Raw genomic sequence first — 21,021 nt, 5'->3', positions numbered from 1 at the left:
AACCGCTCGTGGAGTTCGGATCGGGCAATCTCAGCCGCCGACGTCTACAATGCGCACCGTCATCAGTAACCTTCCTGAAGACGACCCATTCGTTACGACACCTACCATCCCGCAAAAGTCTACCAAGCCAACCTTGATAAACCCTGCGACACCGTTCAAGGCTACAAATGCTCGCGCATCAGGAATGGACTATAACTTCGAGTTTCCGCCGAAGACGGGAGCCTCTCGTGAAGCCGACTCGCTAGGATCAGCGATAGATAGTAGTGCGCGCAGAGACTACTTCAAGAAGCAAGAGCAAGCTCGAATCTTGCAGATGCAAGACATGTGGTGGCCAAACAATCAGCACCCAGCTCCTCTACGTGAAATACAGGTTGGGGAAGAAGCCGCTAGCACTGACTACATCCACCAACGGGAGAGACTGAAGAAAGGCTTGATGAATCTGGGCAAGCAGGCAGAGAGGAACCCGACGAGCGATTATGCTAGCACAATGGCCGGGCTCAACACCCTCCGTCTAGACATAGACACTGTCCGCCCACGTCGAGATGCCCATGTTCCTCAGGTGCCACCCGGGTTCGAGAAAACCTTTCCTACACCACCCACGCGTCCAGCCCAGCAGCGCGCTATGTCGACCCTGAATGCGAATGCACCGCCCTACCGCACCGCCTATTCTTCTCATGTCCCGCCGCGCGCCATGAACGACTCTCCTAGTGCACCCAGTGTCGCTACAGCCGCCAACCTTCGCGTCAGTGACCCGGACAATGTGCAGCTTGCGGTCCCCGAGATTGCCACGAGCGTCACGCAAAAGAAGCCAATCAAACAAGAGTTTTCTGGCCCTTTCTTCATGGATACTATGCCAACTTCTCACGCACCCACGACGCCATTGGCCCCCTGTCTGGCCGAAGAAGAGAAGCTCCAAGCATGGTGGACGGATGGCCAGCGTCCCGCACGACAACAGGAGTACTACAAGACTATCATGTCAACATCGACCACAATCCGGGCCCGCAACGCTACTCTCGCGCCTGGAGGACCGGTTTCGAGGGGCGGCAATCACAAGGTCGCTGATCGCCTCCTTATTCCGCTGATCGAAAATCTTCGAGAGTATGTGGACGAGATGAACAACAGCCAGAGCGGCGGACGGGACTACTTTACACGCTCGTTTGTCCCTCCACCGCAGTATGCAGTCGATAGGAGTGGCAGCGGAAGTCACACGTTTTTCGGCGAAGACTGCGGGGCAACGCCGCTGCGGATCGGACGAGACCCCAGATACACTGGATACAGCGGAGCTCGGCAGGCCGTTGGTGTCGGTGGGAGCGTGAGCATGAGGGGAGCAGGGAATGAGGGTTCGATGGCATTCCAGCGACTTGGCATTGAGGAGAGGTGGGAAAGACTTAAGTATGAACGAAAGTTTGGTAGAGCGGACAGACTGTGGAACTAATACACGGAGTGAGCGCGAGTGGTCATGGCGATTTCCTTTTTTCAACATCTTCATATTTGCAATGGCGAGGCGTTGGCGGCTCAGGGATGACGGATTAATGATAGGGGCACGCTGAGGGTGCCGGTGCATGAAAACAGGGGAGAAAATTTTTTCCTCTTTCTTTTCTTTTTTGCTCAACGACATCATCTGTGTGTCTACCTTCCGCTTTCCACCGCCTGAGGAGAGTGGATCCTTTACGAGGTTCCTCTCCGTGGTTGTAGCCGGTAGGGCTTCTCGAGGCTTGGGCGGAGCCCCGACACCGCGGGAGGGTGGCGGAGCAGGAGCAGGTGGAGCGTGCATAATCCGGGTGCATAGTATACCCCTTGAAGCGTTAAGAATGGCACAGTAGACTACCAGGAAAGACACTCCGGCTTCTCCCCGGACTGGATAGCCGGCGCTATCTGATGATCATCGTGAGATTTCACATTGCCGGTCGCCTTCATACGTAAACTATTAGCACCTGAATCCATACCTAGATGCGCGGTATACGACCGCCCCGGCTAAACTTGACGACGCTGACAGCAGCGGCCGAAACAAGCCTTGCGAAAAAGGCTTCGCCAAGGCTAAGTCTCTGGCGTGAGCCCTGGAGAGGAACGGCGGGTGATTGGCACCGGGGAAGCGCCGTCGCGCATCGCCGCATGGGTGCCGCATGCAACTGCGGGCAGGGCCTGCGGTTGCTGGCTATTTGGAGAAGATGAAACTCTTACGAGGGCGCGGCGAGGGCTGCGCCTCGAAGGAGCGCATTCCGCCTCGAGCGGAGCTCTCCATGACTTCACGACGGCGCGGTACCAGAGATCAGGAGTGACGCGTCCGCCGTTAGCCGTCTCGTCCTGCTCCTGGGCCCTCTCGGCGGCGGAGGAGCGAGGCAGACCCAGGCTGTCACGGATCGCCGCCAATAATAGCGCTGCGAAGAAGCTTGTCAGCCCTCCGACGAATGCAGCGCCAGGGTCCGACGGGCGCTACGGCGAGGGAGTGAATGGACGGGCCAGGTCGTGATACCGGCTCGCTCGATCCCACATGGCTGCAGTCCGCATGCGGCGCCCTTGTTTCGATTCTGATGCTTATGTCACGCATCTGGGTCGCTGGCCATGGGCTGTCGGATCGTATTGCAGTCAGCCACCGTGTTGCACATAACGACCCCCGTGTTCCACCACTCGAGCGTGTGCCTTCGGCCGTGCAGCGCGCGCCGCGGCTCGTGCCCGTGGAGAAGCGGAAAGGCGCGCTGGCCGACTGGTACAGAGTAGGCAGATCGCTTTTATTTTGGGCCTGTCGGTGCCCGTGGCCAGCGCTGCTGCGTGCCGGTTTCGTGAGGTCTGAATGGACCCTGCGAACAGCCGAGGGCGCCAGTCGGCGCTGCTTTCGGCCTGAGTTGGTGATTACCCTGACCCTCAGCTACATATGTAGTGACAGCTCTGGGCCGTCGGGGTGACATTGCATCCTGCAAACCTCCGTGTCGTGCGCCAATAGCTGCGAGTACAAGTACATGTATCTACATTCTCCAACCCTCACCCTTTACGCCCCTGCCGTTGGCCCCAGTCTGTGGCACAGCATCTCCTCCACCTCATATACATACCAAACCACCCGACCGCTTGCCCATTCGTTGCACACTGCATCTTTTCTCAGCCCTGTCCGGTAGGTCATCATAGTTTTCTGACATGCGTTAGCCTCTTCCGTCAACACCTCCCCGCAGGCCTTTATCTCTGACTAGTCCCCAGTTACCTCACGATCACATTCATACACCATGTTCACGCTCAAATTCTACGTCTCAATACTGCCCCTGCTGTCAACACTCCATTCTGCAACAGCAGTGCCCTCGCGAGCGTACTGTCGATGTGTGACTTTCAACGAAAATGAGCCATGGGCTTCATCTCCCGCGCTGCTGGATGCCTCCAGGCGAGATGACATCTGCTCTAAACTGGGCCCCGAGTTGGAGTTATGGCGGCACGGCGACCCAGCTGCGTATGCAGCCTATTTCGACGAGCTCGTGGAGGAGAATGTCTGGTACCCGCCTCCAGAAGACGAACTGAAACCCCTACCAACCGGCGTCCTTATGGAAATATCCATGCCTCGAAACACCTATCACTACGAAGGACCCCCTTCCAGCGCCCCGACCGTACCACCCCGGATCGTGTGCCGATCTGAGTCACCGCGGCAAGTGGCAGACCCTGATTCAGACTCGAGCCTGTTCTACATGGCCGTAATCCTTACGATGATCTTCCTGGCCTGTGTCGCAGAGTTTATCAACATACTCCTCGCTCGGTACGTTTGCTATCATCTTTACTTCCTTTACTTCTCCTTCTGCCAGTCAGGAGGCGGTCAAGCAGGCACTAATGTATCGTCAGACTATCTACCGAAAAAGCATCAGTACGACTTCCAGGCTCCGAGAAACGCCTCCGAGCGTGGTCATCACCGGACTGCGATGTCACTGATGGGTTAAATCGCGATGACCCCCTTTCGGATCCAATATTCATCGACGAGAAGGCGCAATGAATCATGAGACCTGCATCATGTATTTTTTTTTCTTTCTTTCCACACTGCAGCATTTAAGCGATTTTGACGGTGCCTAAAAAATTGCACCACTCTTGGGTCTTGGAGATGTCACGAACTGCATATTGAACGGAGTTGATTGGGTCAGAGCGTTGGTAGCGTGCATGTACAGATCTAGGCTTCAAATGCCAATATTGTGGCTAAAGCACGTGTATTATGACGTTTTTTGCCTTGATAAAGGCAAACTGATGTCGTGATGGGTGGCGTGCGGAGATTATCGCTTTGCTCCCGGCGTGCCCATCCGAAGGTGTAATTCTACCGAAAGGGAATAAATTAGAGAGATCCAGCAATAACGCCTCGCTTTGTGGCTACAAGTCTTAACAATTGACTCTGTATGACGAAGCTCTAGATCTAGCTATGCTCTAGGACGTTGGCAATTTGGACATTTTGATAGGCTCTAGTCAACGGTACTACGAAGTAGAGTAACAACTTGCACCCGAATATGTGGCATTAGAGCGTCGGCTTGGCGCCCGCCGGACTCCAAGAGCCCATATCCTAGGGTGGACCTCGGGCCGATATGCGGATCCTCCAATCATATCACATGCACTCGCCCTCCGTCGCTCCTCACTCCTCATTCAATCATCGCGCTATCGGCACTGGCGGTCTCCATCATGGACTTGGGAATGAGACCTTACAGGCATTACGGCTGGGCGTTGCTAAGCGTTCAAACTGCTGATTCCTCTGGAGCGAACCTTCATGACCCTGCTCAGGTATCTGGATCGACGTTGATCTGGGCAGTGTATTGATGACATTGCAGTACTTTACCGTAGCAAACACTTTCTTTGGAAAACAATGTAGATCGCAAAACTGGAAGTTGTGGAATCTTGTACCTCCAACGTTCCCCGGAATGTGCTTTACTCTGGAATGCTTCTAATGACTTTCTTATTACTTCCCCCCTTTTTTTACAGCGATGAATCACTTCCTGCTCGTAAATTTGCAACGCAAAACATGCTTCTCTTACCAAGCATCTACTTTCTACTCTGCTCCTCCTTAGTCACTCCGAGTGCCGCCGCTGCCGCCAGAAAACAAAACCATCGTTTTCGCCATGAACTCGGGTTGTAACAGCTACAACCTAGGATCAACAACTCATACGGTTCACGGTCACCTACGTACAGACTTGGAGTTGCTGGCATAGTAGCTGCCTACATGCCTAGCCAGTTACAACTTCTACAGAGAGGGGTTGGGGTACGGTGGCCTACCCTGCCTAATGCTGCCTACTGCTGCCTCCAATTAGTGCTTCTGCCTATGCATACAGTCACTTCCTACGTAGTATATAGTTTAGCCTTCGGGCCCCCGAAATAAGACAGAGTTCACATCAATTTTCAACCTGAGTCATGAAGCAGTCGAGGCTTTCCACAAACGCCTCATCGAGGAAAACCTGGTCACGCCAGCACCAATAGTAGTCAGGCCAACGCCAGCATCGAAAAAGGTCTACACCGTTATCACGCCTTCTCCTGGAGCCTCGGTAGTGGAGGTGACGAAGCAGAGCCAGGTGGTGAAAACGTTTGTCCCGGTCATGACCATGTGCGTTGGCCCACTAGTTGGGCTCGTCCCAATCACCACAGCGGCGCCTCCATATCAAAACTACTCTACCGCGTACGGTACGACTGTGGCAGGAAACAGCTCGTGTTCGACATACTACAGAGCAACGTCAACATCGGTCTGTGCAACAACACTCACAGGTATAGCCCGTCGCGTTACGATCTCGAAGTGCGACCAACAGGTCACTTTCTCCAGCGACTATGACTACAGCCTCGTGCTGCCTTTTTCTACAGCGAACGGAACCGCCGCCGTTGCGCCAGCGCCATCCGTTGTCACCAAAATCACCTACCATCTGGCTCCTTGGCAGGCGCTTCTCGTTGGAGACACACCAAATGAGGTCGGTAGCAAAGTCTGTACCGTGAAGAACAATGACACATTGGAGTGTATCCATTACGAAGAGGTCTGGGAAGTCCAACCAGCCACTATACAGACTACACGGACAAGCTATGTGGACTTGACGACGACCGTGACGGGGCCTGGAAGATTCATGATCGAGACACTGCAGTACGTAAGACCCATTACACATATCGTTTTCTCCAGATGTCAATCTTCCTTGGAGTGTCAGTTCAGTGGAACGCCTTTGGGGACTCGTTTTACAATGCCTCCTCGCTTTGAACCCCGCTCGAGTTCTTAGGCACCAATGATTCAGTTCGTTTGACCGAAGAGGATTCACCATATATCCAATTACGTATTCTTTGACCGCCTGGGCCCTGCTAATGCGTACTTTCATCTTTAGTATGGACATCACTCAGACTGAAACCATCGTGACTGTATCGACGAAGATGCTCCTGGCGTCGGACATGGAGGTCGAAACGATTATCAAAAGCACGAAAACTTCATCTACAAAGCTACCAGACACGACAATATACATTACCAAGTCGGTGAAGCATGCGCCAACAAAGTAAGACAAATGTTGAGCTATTACGTCAGACTTTCATTCACCAAACCTTAGGACCAATGCAACAACCACGGTTCACGAGACTCGAATAACAACGGTGGTTCTAACCACAACGTTAACGCGGCAATGCTCTCATTCACCGTCGTCCTAATAATTGGGTTTTCAGAGTGGCCAAAGTTCGTCTCTTAGTATATTAGCGGAGTAGACAAACACCGCAGTTTAGTATTGGCAAATCTCCTCTCATTTTCATAATTCCTTCCTCGTCGATTCCCAAGCTTCTGCCTTCACGTAGATAGTAAAAGATGAAGAGCGGCCACGAACGCTGCATCTCCCATGACCAGATTTACACGGTGCCGTCAGCATGCGTGAACTTCACACCACTGCATCACTTATTTGCCATGTAATTGCCAGCACGTCAAACACTTGACAACATCAGCTAGAGACGTGGCAGGGCTGTACCTGAAATTTGCTCATTATTATTCCTTAGCCACCTCATTGCCTTCCTACCCTGCGACTACTTTTGACTCCAAGTTTTGACCTCCTTCTTTTGGACCTTCCATATATTATCACTTCATTTTTTCAAATATTCTTTCTACACCCTAAGAATATGAGGCTTCTACAACCATGCCTTAGCCTCCTCCTCTTCGGCATTGCGGCAGCAGAGGAGGCTATCGCCAACTTCGCTACCCCAAGCGCCACGGCCACCACCGCTGACGCTTGGGCAAACATACAGAATCAAGTCGTAGCTCCAACTCCCCTGCCCTCATCGTCCGCCTCGCAGAATCTGCCTCTGTCAACCAATCCTCAACCCTCCGATTCCAACATTGTGGGCAAAGCTAGACTCCGCCCCACCGTTACCGTGACCGTCTATCAGACCTACACGAAGTCCATCGGCACCTGGTTCGTGCCTGCTGACGGCAGCGACGGCTCGAATGTGGAGCCAACAGTCCAACAGGCAGCCGCTGAGGAGAAGACGGTCACAGTTACAGAGACCGTGACAGTTTCGGTGCGATCTTGGTATGTCCCAGGGAGTGAGGATGGTCCTAGCTGTGGAGATGATGGGTCGACGAGCTTCTCGTCAAACTCGTCATTTTCGGGAGCTACAGTAATGCCAATTGGATTGCCGACGGATTTGAGTAGCGGGACCGGTGGAATGGGGAATACGGTCGGAGTGAGTTCTTCTGGGGCTGGTACACAGGTCACAGCCAGTGTGCCCTTACAGACTGCAATGACCGCCCCTGGAAACTTTTCTAGCACACAAGCATATCAGCCGTCATCGAGCTTGATCTCTTCTCTTCCAGGTATTCCCGCCACGTCTCCAACAGGTTCCCCGACTTCTATATCGGCCCCACTTAGTATCGATATGCCGGAAGGTTTACCCACCGTCTTTCCTGACTACACGTACTCAGATACACCACCAAAGACGGGCGGAATGGCACCTGCGTCAGCAAATGTTCCCCCGAGCGTAGCAACAGGCATGCTTTCGTCTGCACTGGGGTCTGGGATCTGGAATACGGCTTCAGCTACGTCTATACAACCTAGCTCTGGACAGCCACTCTCGAACCTGGCTCCATTGACAGTTATTCAGTCTGCCAGGACTACTCTCAGTGCTCAATCTGAGATGCCCTCGAATACTTCAGCTCCGTCGCCAGTCGGTGGCGTCTCTCCAAACGGCCTTTGCGGAGCGAGCAACAATGGCTGGACTTGTCAAGGCTCGGGTTTTGGCGACTGCTGTTCTCGATGGGGCTTCTGCGGTACCGGAGATGATTTCTGTGGGAACACTACGTCTATGCAGACTGGAGCTGGACAATCACTCTCAAACCTAGTTCCATCGACAGTTGTTCAGTCTACCGGGGCTACTCTCAGTGCTCAATCTGGATCACCTTCGAATACTTCTGCTCCGTCACCGATTGGTGGCGTCTCTCCAAATGGTCTTTGCGGAGCAAGCAACAATGGCTGGATCTGTCAAGGCTCAGGCTTCGGCGATTGCTGCTCTCGTTGGGGCTTCTGTGGCACTGGAAATGACTTCTGTGGGAATGAGCGGATTCCTGGCCCAAGTAACTCCTATGATGTCCAGGGGTATAGCGGGCTTCCTTCCAATACGGCAAAGAACATGCAACCTACTGGAAATATCGGTGCTGGAACCACCTCTGCTTCTTCGAGTCTCCTGGTTCAGTCGGCAGCTGAAACTCCTGGTGCCAATATTGGTCCTATTAGTATGCCAGAAGGGTTGCCGACAGTGTTCCCGGATTATACATATTCGGATACGCCGCCGAAGACTGGAATGCACTCGCCAGCGTCTGTGGTGGCTCAACCAAGTATGCAGAACATGGCGAGCTCGCCATCGAAGGCTGCAGGCTCTGGACCAGGTCAACCGGTTGCTTCTTCCACTCAAATAGCCGTACTGGAGCCAACTGTGGACGTGACCGGGATATATAGATCGATAACTCAGGTTTCTCGACCACCGAGCAAGTCCCCGCAAGGATCGCCAGCTCCGGTTGAGAGCCTATCCTCGAGCCTACCTCAGTCACCTTCTGAGAATCTTGGGCATCCGTCATGGGCGCAGGAGTCAGATATGTCGCAGTTTCAGGCATTTCCGCATTCGGCACTCCCTCCACCATCGAGCCCTGCTGGAACAGGAAAGCCTATGTTGCATTATTCAGATCTCTTGGGTCAATTACATGAATCCGTGAGCACACAGACGGTACGCCATCTGATCACAACCTTAATAACCGTGACTAAGACGATTCAGGCGCCTGATGTACCTCCGGTCCGTGCAAACGTAGGGCTTGAACACCTACCTAGGGCTCCCGTAGAGTCAGCCAGCCATTCGAGTCACAAGACGCAGCATAGCTCACACTCAGCCGTAGGTTGGAGTTGGCAACTAGGTCATCCACTGTCCGTATCGAATACTACTCTACGAAGTAGAACGATTGGCTATAACCACACTTCCACAGCACGGAGCTCCAAACTACATACACCTGCATATGTCTCCCCGATCTCCTACGTCTCGGCTACCAATACACCGACGTCGGAAACAACCAACCCAAACAAGCCAAGAAGTAGTTACGCATCACACTTATACTCGTGGGCCTCGATCGCGATGTCCTGGGACCTGCCGACGCAGACCCTCACATCGACATCCTCATCAACACCTCTATCTTGGGAGCTTTTCCATGGAATCTCATCCCCAGCTTCAACGACATCACTGAACCACACAACCTCCTTCGAGTCTCCGAAGCCGGCGCACACATCCACAGCGACCATCACAACGGTCGCACATCGTGCAGAGGTGCGCCAGGTGTCGCCGAGCCCTAATAGCGCGCGCTCGGGCTGGTTCGCTCGGTGGTGGATGACACCACGGGGGCGGAGGACCGTGAAAGCCGACGAGAAGAAGATGGAGCACACGGTCTCGGATATGGCGTACAAGACCGCAGTTGAAGCTCAAGCAACTAAGTACTCGGCCAAGAATGCGATAGGAAAGCGGGAACTAGAAGGGATAAGCATGTACTGGGGCCCCTTCTCCTCAGGAACTGCACCGACATCTCCAGCGACAACACCGGTCCTACGTCCAAGCAACTCCACTTCTTCTTCGACTCCTTTCCGGCCTTTGCCTGAAGCTGGAAACTTGAACGACGGGCCTGATGGGGTAGATCCAGCTACATCATCCTCTAGTTCTATCCCATTGCCATCATATTCCTGGCCCTCTACCCACGGGTCGCCAACGGCCTCATACCACTCGCCCGCTCCTCAAACTCATTCTTTTCAGCCATCAACCACTGGTGCCTCGATCGCACCTGTCGAGTCCTTTGACTCCTCTTGCGTCTTCACGACCACCACAAACATCCTCCCCCTCGACGGCGGCACCTCAGCGGTCGAAGTGACCCAGACATGGACGGGGTGCTGGGTTCCTATAGCCTCAGGCTACAGCTCCAACATTGTCTCTATCCCGGCCCATTCAACCCAGCACATCACATCTTTGCCAGCCTCTGCTGCCCCATCCTCGTCAACCTCCGCTGCAGCTTCTTCGCTCACCTTTGCAGCCATATCGCCAATCTCGGCAGCAATATCTTCGCCGACCTCGGCAGCAGCACCATCTTTACCAGCTTCGGCCTCCAAACCTTTGCCAACCTCCGCAGCACTGCCCCCATCAACCTCAGGAACGCATGTCGTCCCGGGCACCACAAACTCGCAGACCCCTCAACCTCTCCCCCACCACTCCCCAGCTTCTCCTTCTTCCCCTCCCTCTAATGGATCCGCTTCTCCTTCTTCTTCTTCCACCCCCTCCAACGCATCCGCCTCCCCCCCCTCAACCCCGTCTTCCTCCCCCCTAGCCCCCTCCATCCTCGCCACCCCCACGCCAACTCCAACCCACCAACCCACCCTCCCCGAATGGCTCCCCTTCACGCCCCCAACCCCCTTACCTTCCGACCTCGCAGCATCCAAGCCCGCACCCACCACCACCACCGCGACGACGACCTCCAACGCGCCCGAGAAGCGCTTCACGTGGATGACGTGGTTCTTCTGGAGCATTGCGATCCTCATGGGCGTCACGAACGTGCTGCAGCTGCGCGTCGACGTGGGCGGGCTACCCGGGCGGCTGAGGGGGCTGGGGGAGGTGTTGGTGTGATATCACATTGGACGTGGTGGACGGGGAGAGGGATAGATAGATAGGGGGAGGGGGGGAAGAGTGTGGCGAGTCATTAAGATCGGTATCGGTGTGGAGAGGAGGAGGTGCGGATATTTTTGCATACTTCTGGATTCCAGGCGTGTATGTCTGCCTACTTGGCGTTATTTTAGAGGCGGCACGATGGAATTACTGGGGGTAAGCCGGGTTTGGGTTTACTTACTTACTTACTTACTTGATCTTGAAATGTACTTTTCTGGCTTGAAATGAGATTTCTCGATCTTTTTGTGTGATGAGATAGATACACGGCTTCGAGATGATTGATGGGCCGAGAAGAGCGGTGATCTCATACCTGTGCTTCGAGAGCGTGTCTGGGTGAGGTCATGGTCATACTTCTGCCCGAGGTTTTGATCAGGATGTAGTATGAATGAAGTGTTAAGAGCGCCGAGAAGGCAGAATTGGAATCAAAGGGCTTTTCAAGCGAGAGAAGAAGTGATAGAAGGGATAGAAAGTGAGAGCATTGATGCCGGAATCTGTCACTATTGGTATACGACTGAAAGAGACTAAGTGAGAGCGGCAGATGGAACAAGGCATTTCGCTCGTATCCGACTACGCATCAACACGGCGACAGCAAGGTAGAATCAATCATTGAAATGTGAAATTTGTTGATATTCTCAGGGTATAGTCCGTTCCCGTAGCACTTGTCTACCATAATTACCATAGTACTTTTTTTGTCTTCCCCACATGACTCGTAGCTGAGCATATCATTAAGATAAGAAAACCACTGCAAACTCTTCTACGTCTAGATCTTCTCCTCGTGCTTCACACTGACCACACTCAGCCTCCGCTCCACGTCCTCGAGCTGGGCAGCTGTGCCAACGTGGCCGGTAGGAAGCATGTTCAAGTGGTCCTCCTCGCGGTCCAAGCTGCGGTACTGGAAGTAGAAAATGGTCCCAGCGAAGAATGAGATGACAGCCATGGAGCCGTAGTTCCATACGAGAAGGGGGTCGGTGGAGAGCGGGACGAAGGCCTCGCCGATAGCGGCAGAGATGGCAGACATGAACAGGGCGAAGGCCGCAACGAGCGATCGCATGTTCTTGGGTGCCTTGGAGAAACCGTATTCGAGCGTCGTGATGGAAGCAAAGATCTCAGAGAGGGCAATCAGAACGTAAGACGGGGTCTGGGCCCAGACGTTGATCGGGGAGGAGCAGTCATCACCGCCGGCGTAGGAACCGCAGGTGGAGGTTTTGTAGCTGATTTAATGTTAGTATAGTTTCAGCGCAAAGAGGAGATGAGGGACGTACATATAATGTTGGACAACGCAAGCGCAGATCATGGCCGCGGAACCCATCCAAAACCCGGCGGCAATCTTTTTGATGGGGGTGAAACGGAGACCGCGCTTCCTCAGGAATGGGTACAGGAAAAGATCGCAGATGGGGATGAAGATGATCAGTGCGAAAGGGTCCAGATTGGAGAGAACATCGTTGGGCACTCCATGAAGAGACATGGTTGCGGCTTGCGAGGTCAGATTGTTGTTGATCTGGTTGTAGGTAATCCAGTAGAGAGGGACCCAGAGGAAAACGCTGCACGCGGCCCAGCCTCGACCGACCTCGTCTACCCACGCGTCGTCGAAGGTCATCCAGGTGGGCTTGTTGGCGCCAAACTTGGATGGCTTGACGGTGTCCCAGAAGGTACCATCGTTCATGTGCTTCCAAGTTGCGACAGGGTTAATGTGCCAGCGACCCTTGGTAGCCCTAAGAAGGAGCTTGACGGCAGGGCCGAGCACGCTGCCCTCAGGAGCGCGTCGGGCGTACATGTTGCGGCAGAAGTAAAGGATAGGGAGGGTGCTGCAGAAGAAGAGGGTGGGAAGCATGAAGGACAGGTAGAATCCGACATAACGCTCGGCGTAGGCCATGGAGAGCTGGCCAATCAGAGCACCGACGTTGATGAATAGATAGAACCAGTTGTAGACTCTGGCGGTGGTGACGGCAGGGTCCACAATGACGCGCTCGCCGGTCTTGGGAAGAGTCTTGACGTGCATGGTCTCGCGGGGGATCTGCTCAGCAACGAGGGGAGAGATGTTGGGCTTGAAGCCGCCAGTGCCAATGCCCATAATAATCAAGCCGATGATGAAGGCAGCGAGAGCGCTGTGGGGCTTCTCGATGACAGCCGGGGCAGCAGAGGCAGTAAGGACCACATGGCCGATGATGGCAATGAGGACGGACCACACGATAGTCTTGTAGCGGCCGAGATAAGTGTCGGCAACATAGGCACCGAAGAGCGGGACCAGGTAGACCCAGAACTGGTTGAATGTGGTGAGGCCGGTAGAGGCTTGCTGGCCCATGCCAAGCGCACCAGGCTGGGCATCGGCAGCACCTGGGTTAACGGCTTTGCCCGTGGAGGTGCCAGGGTTCGGCGAGGAGATGAAGTTGACGAAGACTTGAGTGGTGCCGTAGTAGGAGAGACGCTCGGCCAATTCGATGTAGGCGATGGTGAAGGCCTTCAGGGGGATCTTGTCGGGCACGCGGCGGAGCGTGTGGAGCTCCTCTTCGGTGGGGAGGGTGGAGTGGGTGGAATCGGTCTCGAGGTAGTCGGCCTGGTGCATCTTCTCGCCGGCGAAGACTGGCGGCGGCTCGGTTACATGGTCAGTGAGCGACAACCTGCGATGGGGGTCGCCAGAGCCATCGGCCAGGGCAGGATCGTGCCTTGCACCCGCGTACTGAGGGAGTGTTAGTGGTGTTGCACAGCTCGATGCCACGCAGGATACGTACGACGTCAGTGATGTCGCCAGGCATAGTGGCGGCGGTGCTGTGGATTGATGGGGGAGATGTTGGTAGGAGATTGAGACGGGCTCGCGCTGGAGAGCAGATGCTGCCGGCGTCTGGAGGGTTAATATACTTCTGAAGCACTGGAGAGTGATAGGCCGCGGTCGCGTGCACCGTAGAGAGGGAGCTTATCAAGGGCAGCGTGCCGAACTGGGAAGGTCGCAGATGATCTGGAAGGCGCGACCATCACGACTCCAGCGGCAAACAGCGGGCCGCGCCCAATTGATGCCATGGCCGTCGTTGCGGATGGGCGCTGCGTTTGAGGACGTGGGGCGAGGGTTGGCCGGGCAGGAGGCCATGATGAATTGGCCCTGCTTTCGGAGTGGGGCCCGATCTGGATTCGCCACAGTCCCTTGCACGTAAAGTGGCAGTCTGTCATAGTACCGTCTGGGGCGGCCTCGTCTTATAATTTCTAATATGTCCTGGATGACCTCAAGCAGCGCCACGCAAGTGTCGACAAGCAAGCCTAGGGAGGGGCTGTGCCTTGCCCAGAGCCAGAGCTTCTAGAACAGAGCGCCGCACATGTTCGTGGACTGCTTGTGAACGAAATGCAGAGGTTCGACATGTCGTGCAATGCCACTTTTTGTTCAAGGGCGCGCCGCGTCAAGCGATGCCACGGTCGGCAGCCGAGACGCGTTCGAGATGGGTCTGTGAGAAGTGCTCTTCAATTGGCCGGGCCCTGGTGCTTGCACCTTCTGCTTGCGGGTAGACATATCTCCCAGCGGGGCCAGCGAAGTCAAGCTTCTAGCCCCTGGCGCATGTCTAACCCGAAGCTACGGCGCTTTTCAACGGCTGTACTTCGAGCAGGACTGAACTCCACGATGCCGTGCTCGTTGAGCATCACATTCGTCCTGCGCGTGGGAGGCGTGGCGTGAACAAACGGGAGTCGATGCCCTGATGTGTGACGCTGACAGAGGCTTGGCTGGCAGGAGGCGCAAAATATCGCAGCTTGTGTTCACGGCGGTTGCGACCAGATGGCGAGCAGCATCCCACCAGGCCACCCATGTCGAATTCTGGCGTCGAACGGCTGCGGGAAGGTCGTCGGCACGCACTCAAAATAGGCGGCTCCCGTGGTTGGTGCCCAGCTGCAAATGTCACCCCGAGCAGCTGTGACCTATCATCAGGCCTCCCAGAAGCCCTGGCCTTGGCACGGCCTCCAGCAGAGGCTCGCTGCTTGCGACTGCGAGAGCCACTGCGACCTCAGAGCGCCTCTTACGCCTCCATGCACCGTGGGCGGCACCTCCATCAGCGGCGGGGTCTGGTGAACGGCTATCCAAACCTTGATTGCGGTATGGTGTGCCCCGTCAGAGATAGGCGTCAGTGGCGACGGCGTGACGGGCGAGAGGTCGGTGCTCAGCTCCCAAGCTTCGAAATTTCTTCCACGTCGCTTCTCCCGTGAGCCACTCGCCACACCACCTGCACCCAGCGCCCACGGCTCCGGGTGCGACCCTGAACGGCAGGAGCGCGCGTGTGGCTCCCCGAGTTGCAAAACACCACGAAGACGCTGCGACGGACATGCCCGCTGTGCTCTTGGCGGATCGCTGCGAGTGATGGGCGTGCGGGTCAGGCCATGCATCGAAACAAGCATGCCAAGGCTGCGTCCAAGCAAGGTGTCGAATGAAGTCTCTTATCTCGGCTTGGCTGTCTGCTGTCTGATCGACCTCCGAGGTTGCTTGTTGGTATCGCAGCGGCGCGGCGAAGGGTGCTGGGCGGGGTTGGAGGTTGATCGGCTGCATGGTGCATCTTCTACGCGCGCTCGAGAAGACGCACGGCCCGCTGTATAGAGTGCTGACGCTGTGCATCTGCCCGAAACTTTTCGCTGACAGGCACGCTCTGGTTCCCCAATCATGCTCCCATTTTGCAGGCACCTCTCTCCACGGCTGTCTAGGCTCTCCCGAGCCCATCTTTCGGGTGGGGTTCTGATCTTGAAAACCAGATTGCCTTGTGGGTACTCTATTGGATCACGTGAGACCGACCTTCAAATGAAATACGGGGTCTATAGGTTCGTCATTCTCCTGCCAACTGACACGTTACTTTCTCTCGTAAAACCCGGAAGTTCCAGGCCAGACCCACGCTCCTAGCCCAGCGCTTCTTAGGTAAAACTCAATTCTTCGGAAGCCTCAACGACCTCATGCTCACGCCAGCCTCTGCGCCGGCGTTGAAGCCATGTCCCCTATCACTAGATCGCCGTTGTCGCTTCTGCTAGCAAACTGTGTTCTGCACCCTGCCGCACGCCTGGTCTGATCGAGCAGGTGGTCATCCCACCTCCCAGCCAATACATTTGCAACCGCCATCTAGGCCCTCGACCGTCTGATTGAGCACCTCGCCCCGCTTGTACGTGACACCGGCGACGTGCCCGTAGTGGTAAGATCGGCTGCTTGGGGAGAAGAGAGATTGGAGTTGCTGCATCGAGTTGTTACTGATTAGATGTACCGACAACGACTGTATTGCACACTCAGCGGAAAGCTCCCGCCCTCTTCACGATCCCTCACTACGAACACTCATCCCCCCCGTCCTCTCCACAAGCACATCATCAGCATCCTCCATAACCCCATCCCCCTCGGCCTCTTCCACCCCTTCTCCATCTCCCTTCACCCCCTCCCTCTCCCCCTCTTCCCTGCCCCACACCTTTCCCATGCTCCTCTCCCCCCTCTTCCCCACCGCCCCAAGAAACCGCTCCGTCTCCCTCGCCCACTCTTTAATCCCATCCACCACATCTACCCCGCCAGCCTCGCCTGGCACCGCAGTGTTTCGGCGCGCTGTAGCTCAGCTCGCGGCAGCTGCAACCCCCCGCGTGTGCTCCAATAGCTCGGCCAGCCGGTGCGGCACGGGCGCTGTGCCAGCACGTCCAGCGCGAGCGGTTTGTCGATAACCGCGCGGAGGACGGCGAGGATGCGCGTTGCGAGGGCGGCTTTGAGGGCGGGGAGCTGGGCGATGGGAAGCAAAGGTGCGGCGATTGCGCGTTCTACAGTGAGACGTATTGGTGGTGTGGTTGCATTCTGCCGTGGATCACGTCCCCATACGATGCGGCAATCAATAAAGGTAGGTACCCAAGTCTGTATGAAGAAGGGAGAATAGAGGTACCACGGGGAAGGACAGCGGATGCACGTGATTTAAGCGAGGATTGAGAGAAGGGAGAGGAGGGAGAGGCGGCACTTAAAGAAAATGTGAGGGGATGGAAGTAACTACGCGATTACACTAAAGAGTAAGCCGTAAGCGAGGGGACTGCCAGAGGGAAGAATCTTTTCACTCACCATTCCCGACTTGACGCAAATGAGAGACTTGAATAGTATAGCCCTCGTGCATAACCCAAATCCGTCACGACATGAAACTAATATAACAGCTTGAACGAGAGGGGTTGAAATTGGATTTTTACCACTTCACGATCTGTCAAGATCTGTCAAGATGCTACAAATAGCTCACACCGTTTTATTCCTCGTGAGTTTCATTTTAACGTCAGGAAGCCGGTTTTTTTTAGAAGGGATCCTAGTTGCCACCCAGCGGCCGCAAAATAACAGCTAGGAAAACAAATCCGTCTCTCCACCCTTCCTTCCCGGGCGAAATCGCAAAACGCAAAAAGCAAACCTATCAAGCTCCATGCCAACCCACTAATAGCACGCAAAGAAAAAGGGTATCCTCCATACCCAACCCTGCCCTGCCCACAGAGATCAAATTTACCGCTTCCTCCTCCTGCTATTGTCTTCTTCGTCCGAAAGACCAGCCTCCCTATCCTTCTTCTTCGCCTTCTTTTCCATCACATCCCAGTCCTCGCCTCCGCTCTCCTCATCATCGTCACTCGCCTCATCGCTCGCCTCGGCCGACGCGTTTTCGTCAAAGTCGCTGCCGTCCTCAGAGCTCTCGTCCGAGCCCTCGAGCTCGCTCTCCATCTCGAACGCGCTTTCCTCCTCGCTCTCCTCGCCAGCCTCATCGTCCGACTCGTCTCCGAGGAAACTCCATCCACCGTCGACGAAGAAAGTATGCGGATCCTGTACAACGGTCTTCATGATCTGCGCCCAGTTGAGGTTGAGCGGACCCTCGGAGAACGGGAGCTCGACGCTGTCGAGCCAGTCCTTGACGGCCTCGAGGTTCTCGACGGGGATGGTGTTGATGTGCGCAGGTGTGCGGTTGTAGTCTCTGAACACGAGCACCATGTCAAAGTTCCGGAGCCCAAACTGTACTCGCTCGAGATGTACAACTTCGAGTTCGCTGAGGGTAAGGCAAAGGAAGGGTGGCTCGGTGAGTTGGACTAAGCAGTCGGTTGTGGGTTGGATGAGCACCGAGGATCGCGAGGGAACACCGTTGAACCCGAGTTCGCGGAACGGCACGTCGACAGCGACGCCTTCGCCTCTGGCAGCATCTGAGATCTTCTCGGCGAAGCTCTTGAATTCTTTATCTAGCGCAGCGCGGCGCCTTCGCTCATCCTGCTCCTGCTCGAACTCTTCCTCATCGCCGAACTTGTGCCGTCGCTTGCGGTTTCCAGTCTCATCGAAGGCCATTTCTGTTGCTTCGCGGAAGAATTGGATATCTCGAGCCTTCTTCTTTCCAATCATAAGTGGGTTCTTGAGATGAATGTGGATGATGACGATTAGCTCGTGTTGACACGGTTGGAAGAAAAGATGCTTGATGTTCGAGAATAGAACATCGACAGTTTGGCCCATATTTCCGCCATGGACATAACGGAGACCATTCTGATGGATGGCGATGGTGCCAGGAACACGCTTGCCGTCGAGTGGAGGGCGTAGGAAGATCATGTCGAGATTGTAAGGTTTGCGATCTAGTCATTGTTAGTTTGGTGAACAGCGTGTACGCAAGCGTTAGCTTACTCTTCAGTGTTACCAGCTTGTCCTGCTCGACGACATCTTCCATCTGTTTCTTTTCCTGTTCACGTCGCACAACATCCTTCTTCAATTCAGTGATTGCCTTGGCGATATCCTCGATACGATCAAGATCTCGAGAACGGAAAGTTAGACTCCGGATGAAGTGAGCAGTAGGGTCTTCGAAGGGCTGATCATCTTTTCGCCCAACACCTTGTCCCGGAGATAGAAAGTTAATTCTCAACGCTATGAAGTCGCCTTCACTAGTCGTCGAAGCATTTTTTATGGTGTTGATGTGGAACGGGACCGGTCGACCCATGATTGGAAGAAGAATAGTAAAGTTTTTCCGATCCACATGAATGGCTAGATCCTTAACGCTGGTAGGAAGTTGACCGTCGCGTTTATATGACTCGAATCGTTTGAACTTTTTCTCTTCCGTGCCGTTTAAAGCACCAGCGCCCTTGCCATACAGAGCTAGGCCTTCCTTTTGCTTTTTCGCGTGAAGCTCCTTCTGATGCTCCCGACGCTGCTTCTCTTTTTCGGCATCTTGATTTGTTGAGCGCTCAGCACGAAGTCGCGTCTTCGTGACGTTCTTTTGAGCGACTGCCCCAATACGAGAATCCCGCTTAGGTTTGGGTTTCGCTTCGGGCTCTTCATCGTTGAAGAAGAACGACACGGATTCCAGGTCTGAAGGTGCATCCTTGGTGAAAACAGCTGCATCAGTGGCAGTGACCCGCACGGTATCCATGAGAACCAGAGAGTAAACGTTACTCTTCTTGTCTTGAGGATCCGGATTCTTGAGATCGTTGAAGCCGGTCGTGACGCAGAAAGTCATGCCGTCTTTCAGAGTTCTGGTGTTTTTACTAGAGAGGAGAAGAGTGTTGTCCTTGTTTTCGATTCCGATACCATAGCCCACATTCTTGAAGAAGTTTTTCTCTAGATCAGGCTTCTTCGACTTGAGGAGGTTCAGTGCCTTGTTGTAAATGTCCTTGGCAACGACTCCGTCCTTAATCGAGTGTAAGACCAGCTCGTGTATGGACAAAAGGAGCTTGTAGGAGTTTTCCTGCGCTTTGTTTGGGTCCACCATGTACGTTCGGCCTATCAAGGACATGTAGGACGAGTACCGTAGACCAAGAGCGGACACAATAACTCCAGTATGTAGATTGTGGTCATTTGGCTCTGATAAGAATTTCAAGTCGTAGTTTCCGCCACTTTGTACCACCGGCATGAGACCGAAATCCAAATTCATGGGATCGAAACTGCTGGAGACCTTGATTTTCTGGAAGAACTTGGAGTCGTCCAACTTTGCAGTAATCTTGTCCGAAAAAGCCTTGTGGGATATCTTCTTCTCTGAATCGAGAATTTCCGACATCTCCTCGACGAAGTAGTTGGCCATAAGGTGACTAGAGGCTCGTGAGGCATCGCGGATCGTTCGCTGCAAAATCATTAGCTATTTCTGGGCCTGATGATGGTAGCGTGATCATACCAGTTCTTTTTCGTCTTTGACAGCCAAGGCAGCATTCGAGAGGATGAGGCCCAGGTCCACCTGTTCAACATCTTTAGATATTCCTTCGAGCGCAGTTTTCCATTCTTCGGCAAATGGACCGGTTGCATTGTCCTTGGTCATGACGCCGACTTTCTTCTGGAGGATATTAGCAGAGGCTCACGAGTCTATTGATTGCGTTCTTAACATACACCAGAGGTTTTTATCAGCTCAAGGCAGTCTTGGAACTGCTTGGCGTTCGCGTCCGCATCTTTCCCTCGCACGTATATCTCCACAGCTGTCTTGCCGCCTTTGAGGGGTTCTAAGTAGGACGCTGTACCACGCCGTGTATTAGCCTTCCGATCTGACCTCCAGGCTTGATGTTATAATTACCCTTCTTCTTGGTCGTGACGATCCGAAGGATATCTGGGGTGAGGACAAACAGGGTCGTAGGGAATTCGTAGCCTAACAGCCATAACTACATATTCATCGTCAGCGCGGCTCTTTCGTAGCTGCTCGTCCACTGAGACATACCTGGAAAGCTGTTGGCTTGTGGTAGAATCCCGGCTCACCCGCCTTGCCAACCAAGACGACAATTGAGCCAACATCAGCAAAGGTCGCGTTGCCCGACCGCTTCTCCGCCTTCCATTTCGTGATGAAAGAACCCAGGCGGTCATGAAAAAGCTGGTTGTCGATGACGATTTCGTCAGCCATGATGAAGGTGCGCGTGCGCAGATGGCCCCGACAATCCGAACAGTGAGGAGTGGTGAGGCAGCAGAGCGAGGGCGGAGAGAAGTTGATGTAATGATAG

At 54.4% G+C, this 21,021-nt stretch overlaps 10 protein-coding genes across 10 annotated transcripts; 7 read left to right on the top strand and 3 right to left on the bottom strand.

The window, feature by feature from the left end:
* Nucleotides 1-184: 184 nt before the first annotated feature.
* BDZ99DRAFT_466959 (uncharacterized protein) lies at nucleotides 185-1,881 on the top strand (the record flags this gene model as incomplete). The annotated part of the gene is made up of 1 exon (XM_033720904.1): nucleotides 185-1,881. One exon carries the CDS (start codon nucleotides 185-187, stop codon nucleotides 1,433-1,435), a length of 1,251 nt encoding a protein of 416 aa, XP_033572292.1. The 3' UTR covers nucleotides 1,436-1,881.
* Nucleotides 1,882-2,928: 1,047 nt separating this feature from the next.
* BDZ99DRAFT_466958 (uncharacterized protein) lies at nucleotides 2,929-4,310 on the top strand. The gene is made up of 3 exons (XM_033720903.1): nucleotides 2,929-3,106; nucleotides 3,190-3,733; nucleotides 3,817-4,310. Exons 2-3 carry the CDS (start codon nucleotides 3,216-3,218, stop codon nucleotides 3,962-3,964), a joined length of 666 nt encoding a protein of 221 aa, XP_033572291.1. The 5' UTR covers nucleotides 2,929-3,106; nucleotides 3,190-3,215; the 3' UTR covers nucleotides 3,965-4,310.
* A 760-nt stretch (nucleotides 4,311-5,070) lies between these two features.
* On the top strand, nucleotides 5,071-5,354 carry BDZ99DRAFT_466957 (uncharacterized protein). Its single transcript, XM_033720902.1, has one exon. The coding sequence runs from the start codon at nucleotides 5,168-5,170 to the stop codon at nucleotides 5,321-5,323; it is 156 nt and encodes a 51-aa protein (XP_033572290.1). The 5' UTR covers nucleotides 5,071-5,167; the 3' UTR covers nucleotides 5,324-5,354.
* BDZ99DRAFT_117846 (uncharacterized protein) lies at nucleotides 5,332-6,660 on the top strand. Its single transcript, XM_033712491.1, has 4 exons — nucleotides 5,332-5,703; nucleotides 5,797-6,067; nucleotides 6,300-6,464; nucleotides 6,516-6,660. The coding sequence occupies exons 1-4, from the start codon at nucleotides 5,538-5,540 to the stop codon at nucleotides 6,610-6,612; spliced, it is 699 nt and encodes a 232-aa protein (XP_033572289.1). The 5' UTR covers nucleotides 5,332-5,537; the 3' UTR covers nucleotides 6,613-6,660.
* Nucleotides 6,661-8,088: 1,428 nt separating this feature from the next.
* On the top strand, nucleotides 8,089-8,496 carry BDZ99DRAFT_541137 (uncharacterized protein; the record flags this gene model as incomplete). The annotated part of the gene is made up of 1 exon (XM_033726730.1): nucleotides 8,089-8,496. A coding segment is annotated over one exon (408 nt), but the record flags the coding sequence as incomplete, so codon positions are not given.
* Nucleotides 8,497-9,224: 728 nt separating this feature from the next.
* On the top strand, nucleotides 9,225-11,104 carry BDZ99DRAFT_574912 (uncharacterized protein). Its single transcript, XM_033728418.1, has one exon. The coding sequence runs from the start codon at nucleotides 9,565-9,567 to the stop codon at nucleotides 11,089-11,091; it is 1,527 nt and encodes a 508-aa protein (XP_033572287.1). The 5' UTR covers nucleotides 9,225-9,564; the 3' UTR covers nucleotides 11,092-11,104.
* Nucleotides 11,105-11,775: 671 nt separating this feature from the next.
* On the bottom strand, nucleotides 11,776-13,939 carry BDZ99DRAFT_451019 (MFS peptide transporter-like protein Ptr2). The gene is made up of 3 exons (XM_033718191.1): nucleotides 13,860-13,939; nucleotides 12,393-13,807; nucleotides 11,776-12,341 (listed from the first exon to the last, which is right to left on the bottom strand). The coding sequence occupies exons 1-3, from the start codon at nucleotides 13,881-13,883 to the stop codon at nucleotides 11,891-11,893; spliced, it is 1,890 nt and encodes a 629-aa protein (XP_033572286.1). The 5' UTR covers nucleotides 13,884-13,939; the 3' UTR covers nucleotides 11,776-11,890.
* A 1,094-nt stretch (nucleotides 13,940-15,033) lies between these two features.
* BDZ99DRAFT_525027 (uncharacterized protein) lies at nucleotides 15,034-15,489 on the bottom strand (the record flags this gene model as incomplete). Its single annotated transcript, XM_033725961.1, has 1 exon — nucleotides 15,034-15,489. One exon carries the CDS (start codon nucleotides 15,487-15,489, stop codon nucleotides 15,034-15,036), a length of 456 nt encoding a protein of 151 aa, XP_033572285.1.
* A 986-nt stretch (nucleotides 15,490-16,475) lies between these two features.
* Nucleotides 16,476-17,224, top strand: BDZ99DRAFT_466954 (uncharacterized protein). The gene has a single exon (XM_033720901.1). The coding sequence runs from the start codon at nucleotides 16,549-16,551 to the stop codon at nucleotides 16,783-16,785; it is 237 nt and encodes a 78-aa protein (XP_033572284.1). The 5' UTR covers nucleotides 16,476-16,548; the 3' UTR covers nucleotides 16,786-17,224.
* A 39-nt stretch (nucleotides 17,225-17,263) lies between these two features.
* On the bottom strand, nucleotides 17,264-20,993 carry BDZ99DRAFT_466952 (SPT16-domain-containing protein). The gene is made up of 6 exons (XM_033720900.1): nucleotides 20,745-20,993; nucleotides 20,604-20,688; nucleotides 20,423-20,544; nucleotides 20,214-20,369; nucleotides 18,737-20,162; nucleotides 17,264-18,687 (listed from the first exon to the last, which is right to left on the bottom strand). The coding sequence occupies exons 1-6, from the start codon at nucleotides 20,922-20,924 to the stop codon at nucleotides 17,588-17,590; spliced, it is 3,069 nt and encodes a 1,022-aa protein (XP_033572283.1). The 5' UTR covers nucleotides 20,925-20,993; the 3' UTR covers nucleotides 17,264-17,587.
* Nucleotides 20,994-21,021: the final 28 nt, after the last annotated feature.

The sequence above is a fragment of the Mytilinidion resinicola genome, assembly GCF_010093595.1.
Source record: "Mytilinidion resinicola strain CBS 304.34 unplaced genomic scaffold BDZ99scaffold_19, whole genome shotgun sequence".
NCBI classification, from domain to species: Eukaryota; Fungi; Ascomycota; class Dothideomycetes; order Mytilinidiales; family Mytilinidiaceae; genus Mytilinidion; species Mytilinidion resinicola.
This window is presented reverse-complemented; position numbering and strand designations above follow the sequence as displayed.

What these genes read in the sequence shown, in the direction of transcription:
- BDZ99DRAFT_466954 (XM_033720901.1), top strand. Translation starts at nt 16,549, where the DNA reads ATGCTCCTCTCCCCCCTCTTCCCCACCGCCCCAAGAAACCGCTCCGTC.
- BDZ99DRAFT_451019 (XM_033718191.1), bottom strand. Translation starts at nt 13,883, where the DNA reads ATGCCTGGCGACATCACTGACGTC. An exon ending in CTGGCGACATCACTGACGTC is followed by an intron (nt 13,808 to 13,859) that starts GTACGTATCCTG and finishes ACACTCCCTCAG; the next exon opens with TACGCGGGTGCAAGGCACGA. An exon ending in TGCGTTGTCCAACATTATAT is followed by an intron (nt 12,342 to 12,392) that starts GTACGTCCCTCA and finishes ACATTAAATCAG; the next exon opens with CTACAAAACCTCCACCTGCG.
- BDZ99DRAFT_117846 (XM_033712491.1), top strand. Translation starts at nt 5,538, where the DNA reads ATGACCATGTGCGTTGGCCCACTAGTTGGGCTCGTCCCAATCACCACA. An exon ending in TTCATGATCGAGACACTGCA is followed by an intron (nt 6,068 to 6,299) that starts GTACGTAAGACC and finishes TTTCATCTTTAG; the next exon opens with TATGGACATCACTCAGACTG. An exon ending in GTGAAGCATGCGCCAACAAA is followed by an intron (nt 6,465 to 6,515) that starts GTAAGACAAATG and finishes ACCAAACCTTAG; the next exon opens with GACCAATGCAACAACCACGG.
- BDZ99DRAFT_466958 (XM_033720903.1), top strand. Translation starts at nt 3,216, where the DNA reads ATGTTCACGCTCAAATTCTACGTCTCAATACTGCCCCTGCTGTCAACA. An exon ending in ATCAACATACTCCTCGCTCG is followed by an intron (nt 3,734 to 3,816) that starts GTACGTTTGCTA and finishes ATGTATCGTCAG; the next exon opens with ACTATCTACCGAAAAAGCAT.
- BDZ99DRAFT_466957 (XM_033720902.1), top strand. Translation starts at nt 5,168, where the DNA reads ATGCCTAGCCAGTTACAACTTCTACAGAGAGGGGTTGGGGTACGGTGG.
- BDZ99DRAFT_466952 (XM_033720900.1), bottom strand. Translation starts at nt 20,924, where the DNA reads ATGGCTGACGAAATCGTCATCGACAACCAGCTTTTTCATGACCGCCTG. An exon ending in ACAAGCCAACAGCTTTCCAG is followed by an intron (nt 20,689 to 20,744) that starts GTATGTCTCAGT and finishes ATGAATATGTAG; the next exon opens with TTATGGCTGTTAGGCTACGA. An exon ending in CGTCACGACCAAGAAGAAGG is followed by an intron (nt 20,545 to 20,603) that starts GTAATTATAACA and finishes GGCGTGGTACAG; the next exon opens with CGTCCTACTTAGAACCCCTC.
- BDZ99DRAFT_574912 (XM_033728418.1), top strand. Translation starts at nt 9,565, where the DNA reads ATGTCCTGGGACCTGCCGACGCAGACCCTCACATCGACATCCTCATCA.